Raw genomic sequence first — 4,858 nt, 5'->3', positions numbered from 1 at the left:
CCATCTTGGGGAAAGACCCGGGGCAGGAGGGCGCCGCCATCTTGGGAAGGGACTGGGGGGGGGCGGGAGGGGGAAGGAGGCGGCCGCGCCATCTTGGGGCGGTCGGCCCGGCTTGCCCTCGGGCTCGCCGTTCACGGTTTCACGGCAGCGGCCGGCGCGGCGGAAGCGGGACCGGGAGCGAGGCAGAGTCCTGCGCCTGCGATCGGGGAAACGACGCTTCCCCCGCTGCACTCAGTCGCCTCCCGTCATCACTTCCGGGTGAGCGGTGGTGACCTCCGCCCCCTGACCCCTGCCGCTTCCTTTCCAGCGGCGGCTGCCGGAGGAGACGTGCGGGTGAGTGTGGGGTTGCGGCGTATCCGTTGCCATCTGCCCGCCCGCGTCTTGCCGTGGCATCCCCGTCCGTTGCCCGCCTCCTCGGGCCCGGGGCTCCACGGGGCAGCGCGCCCGGCGTGGGGGAGGCGCGCCCGGCGGAGCGGGGCGCTAGGCCGCGGACGAGCCGGGGGCTGGCGTAGCTGGGCGCCTGGGGGAGGGCCGGCGTTCCCGGCTGGGGGTGTAGAGCGGCTGGGCCTGGCGGGGTGAAGGAGCGGGGAGGCCGAGCTGCGGGGCAAGGCCGCGGCTCTGTGCACGGCCGAGAGTGCGGGCTGGCCCGACCCTGAGCCCAGCGGTGCGAGCCTCTTCCCGCCCGCTGCACCCTGAGCGGCCGGGGCTGTGTCCTGTGCGGTTTCAGGCGAGCGTCGAAGAGCAGCAGGTTCGTTGTTTTGAGATTAATACCGCGTTACAGCGCCCGAGGCTCGGCGTTTGCTCTGTCTGTCGTGTCGGTTTCGCTGGGCTTTACGGAACCATAAGCTTCAGAACTGGCGGGGGACGGTAGCTGCTATGGAGCCTTTGGCTGACTGTGTCAGGAAGGGGATGCGGCTTTGTCAGAGTGGCCGTGTAGGCCTTGATTTAGCAGTCGGTGCTCAGTGCTGCCCTCTGTGAAGAGGGGACCATTGGGCTAAGGCCTCTGGGTGAAAGTAGGTGATGCTTGGGCTGATTTGCTTAATGAAGTTGTTAGACTTTTGTCTTGTGCAAGGTGCCGGTTGTAGCTGGTACTTGGCAGGAGAGGGTAATAAGGAACTGTCTTCCTGTGCTCAGGAGCAGATGCACGGGATCCCCAGCCACTTAACCAAGCACTGCCAAGTGCTGCATCTGCCACCTTCTATAGCTGGGTGTAGAGGCCAGAGGCAGAAGACTTACCTGGGCTAGTGCCAAGGATGTGGTTAGGAGACTAGTAACATGGAGGAATCCAAGCTAGTATTTGAAAGGTCTGTAGAGTCAAGGCTTCGTGACACTACCTGTGTCTTTAATAATTGTTTCGTTAGGGTTTTTTTCTTCCATAAAGCCATATAAATAAGCAGTGGGAAGCATTGCTGGTTATCAAGGAAGGGGGCTCCTTCACGCTCTGCTGCGGTGGTGCCTGGGGACATCAGCTGCCATGAAGCACAGCTTAGGTAGCTCCTGCTGCCAGAGAGGTCCCACTAAACAGTTGTGGGTGGTGACCTGTCTGCCAGCATACAGCAGAGCTGGGAATCTTGGGTTTTATAAGAAGTCCACTTGTACCCCAAATTACTATCTGCATTTTGCCAACGGTAACTTATTTATCTTGCTTGATAAAAGGTTACAGTAGCAGGGAATTTCACAAAATCCTGTAAGAGAACGCTGAGAAATGCACCATCACTCATACTTCTTTTTTTGCTGTTGTTCAGAAATGGCGCCTCGTAAGGGCAAGGAGAAGAAGGAAGAACAGGTCATCAGCTTGGGACCTCAGGTTGCTGAAGGAGAAAACGTGTTCGGCGTCTGCCATATCTTTGCTTCCTTCAATGACACTTTTGTCCACGTGACTGATCTCTCTGGCAAGTGAGTATTGAACACCAGTCACCTCTCCGCAGTACCTGGCTCCTTCCGTTTTGAAAACAGAAATTAGATTTGGCTAGAGGTTCCACCAAAGTCCTTGAGCTTCTGCTGAGCTGTAAGATAAGATGGTGTGCGTATGTGAATATAGGCCAGATGGCTTGCTGTGTTCCTCTGTGGTGAATATTGTGCTCAAGGTGCTGGATGACAGCTTATTCATCCCGTAACATTCAAAATACCTAGTTCTGTCTGTACGCAGAAGCTGGTTTGTGGGGAGGAAAGAGGAAGGGCTTTTTTCTGAATGTCCTCTTTCCCTTTCATAGGGAAACCATCTGCCGTGTGACTGGTGGCATGAAGGTGAAGGCGGACAGAGATGAGTCTTCTCCCTATGCGGCTATGCTGGCAGCTCAGGATGTTGCCCAGAGGTGCAAGGAACTGGGTATCACTGCCCTGCACATCAAGCTGCGTGCTACTGGTGGCAATAGGTATGTTGAAGGGGCTGGGCCCAGCATTCCCAGAGGACGTGTATGGTCTTAGAACTGTGCCAGATTGCACCACATCCCTTCTTTGCACTGCCTCAGTTGGGAAGGTAGATGCACCCCTGGAATTTTACTTTAAACTTGACCCAAAGAGTTTCTGTCACTTTGTACGGTGACTGGCTGATGTCATCTCTCATTGAGCATCTGGAACTCATTCTGAACAGGCATCTTCAGTTGCCTGGAGCTGGGGTGTGCTCTTATTTATCCGCTAGTGGATGGAGAGGTGTTGTCAAACTTGGAGACATGTTACCATGGAATGACACTGAAGTGCCTGTCTGGTGGCTGATTGTGAATGGTTTGGGTCTAGGGACAGGAGGAGGCTGAGTTCTGGTATCTGGATGTTTTGGAGTGGGGAAGCTGTGATTTTAACGTTGTCAGTTGTTTGTGAACTGCGTTCAACTTCTGAATCACTTGAGGGATTATGGGTTCTGACTCTCTCCTATAGGACCAAGACTCCTGGACCTGGTGCTCAGTCAGCCCTGAGAGCTCTGGCCCGATCCGGAATGAAGATCGGCCGCATTGGTGAGTGATGGAGAAAGCCATAGCTAGATGCGTATGTCATGGTATATCAGTGCAGAGCCTTGCTACTTTAAAAAAAACCACCACACCAAAAAAACCCAGTTTTGAGGGATTATTTAGTAAAAGGCACTTTGTAGGCATATGTGCCACTTGGTATGATGGTTTAACTTTGGGATGTTCTTCTTGGCCTCTGTCAGATGGCATTGTAGTTATGATTTAATTAAAACACATTCTTAAATTGACAATTCACCAGGAGGTGGCGTGAGCTGACTTCGGAAACCAAGTTTCTGTCTGCACGATAAACCCCAGCTGCACAGCAGGGTGCTGACACTCCTCTGATGTAACAGCATTTGTGCTGGACCTGTTCAGTTGCCTAGAAATACTGTGTTGGTCTTGGTTTAAGGCTGTGACTCAGTAATAATGGATTTCCTCCAGTGGTTTGAGGGAGAGTCCCAAACTTTGTAGGGGAGTCACAAGAAGCAGTGGTGTTGGCTGCGCTGCAAATTACACCATGTATCCTCTGTTTCTTTGGAAACGCTGTGGCTGGTTGGTTTAAGTGGGAAGGGAGATGGGGATTTTTGCTTCCCAAGCATTAAAAGCCCTGGGTACCCAGCCCTTGGTGAGTTTTCAAATATCTTGACTCCCATGGAGCGTTTGTTCTGCCTGTGTGTGGCTCCTGCAGTGGCTGCCTGCCGAGGTGCAGCTGTGGGATGTCAGGGTGACTGCTGCGGTTGGGTGGCTGTACCCGGTTGGTTTCTTGGGGTACTTCTGGAAGGTAACAGTGTGTTTTGGGTTTTCTTGTCCCTGCAGAGGATGTCACTCCCATCCCCTCTGACAGCACTCGCAGAAAGGGTGGTCGCCGTGGACGTCGTCTGTAAACAATGCTGCACCTTTTGTCATTAAAGCTCTCTTTTAAACCTCTTCTCAACTGTGTGTTTTCTTACTGAGGTATGCTCAGCAGTTGAGTGGCTTCAGCTTAATTACATCCACAAATGGCTTATCCTCTGAAGCTGGGCTTCTGGTTCGGGTTGTTGTTAATATGGCTGCACCAGAGGTGCTTTTGAATATACACAGGAAAAGCTTTTAAAAGCACTGGAATTACAGCTCCCTCAGCTGCTCTGTTTATATATTTATCCTTCCAGAGGTATTGAAGAAAAATTACTCCTCACTTCTTAGTCAGGCCCTGCTTCCTGCACTGATGTTTGCCCTCCATGGAATGAATGTGCTGCCATTACCTGGAATAAATGCCCATTTCCACCTTTGCCAATATTCTCTTCCTAGCTCTCTAGGCTTTGAAATTGCCTGTCACTTCCTCAGCTGCAGCAGGATTTTAGACCAAGGGAAGATCCATGGGCATACAATACTTGAGAAGTACAGTTTAAGATAGGTGGGTTCTTCATGCTCGTGGTGTCATGGTGGTGGTTAAAATAGCTGTGCCTTCTACAGCTTGAGAGAGAGAGGAAATTGTCAAAATTCGTCCTGTGCAATGGTGATGTCAGCCCTTGTACAGTGCAGTGTCTGTTTCGACGTGGGTCTGTGTTGTGCTGTCCGGCGATCTCCCCAGCAGTGCGGTGTGCGGTCGGGAGGAGCTCGTTGTAGAGGCAGCTACAACTTGTCATGCTTTGCCTCTTCAGTTGCAGGCATGTACTGTTCAGTGGGACTTTTGGCAGTGAGCGAGTGAGCTCATCTGGCTTGTCCAGGAGTACTGGTGGTCAGGTTTAGTGATGGTTATTTATCAGAATTGGTTGAAAAACCTTAGGATTCTTAGCACAGTTATATGGCAAATACGAAGTCTTCCACATGATGATGTGTGACCTATAAAATGAAGCTGGAAGGCAGTGTTCTGATGTCCTGGGCTCTTGGACAAGGTCTGCCTCCAGATCCTGAGGCTTGAGGACCTCACCACTTTC

The 4,858-nt window shown here is 52.4% G+C and overlaps 1 protein-coding gene across 1 annotated transcript; it reads left to right on the top strand.

Moving 5' to 3' along the window:
• The first annotated feature begins 284 nt into the window (after positions 1 to 284).
• RPS14 (ribosomal protein S14) lies at positions 285 to 3,871 on the top strand. Its single transcript, XM_059825432.1, has 5 exons — positions 285 to 333; positions 1,746 to 1,896; positions 2,214 to 2,375; positions 2,875 to 2,951; positions 3,759 to 3,871. The coding sequence occupies exons 2-5, from the start codon at positions 1,748 to 1,750 to the stop codon at positions 3,824 to 3,826; spliced, it is 456 nt and encodes a 151-aa protein (XP_059681415.1). The 5' UTR covers positions 285 to 333; positions 1,746 to 1,747; the 3' UTR covers positions 3,827 to 3,871.
• Positions 3,872 to 4,858: the final 987 nt, after the last annotated feature.

This window comes from Gavia stellata, chromosome 16, assembly GCF_030936135.1.
Source record: "Gavia stellata isolate bGavSte3 chromosome 16, bGavSte3.hap2, whole genome shotgun sequence".
NCBI classification, from domain to species: Eukaryota; Metazoa; Chordata; class Aves; order Gaviiformes; family Gaviidae; genus Gavia; species Gavia stellata.
Note: the sequence above shows the minus strand (reverse complement) of the source record. Positions and strands in the feature narration are given on the sequence as shown.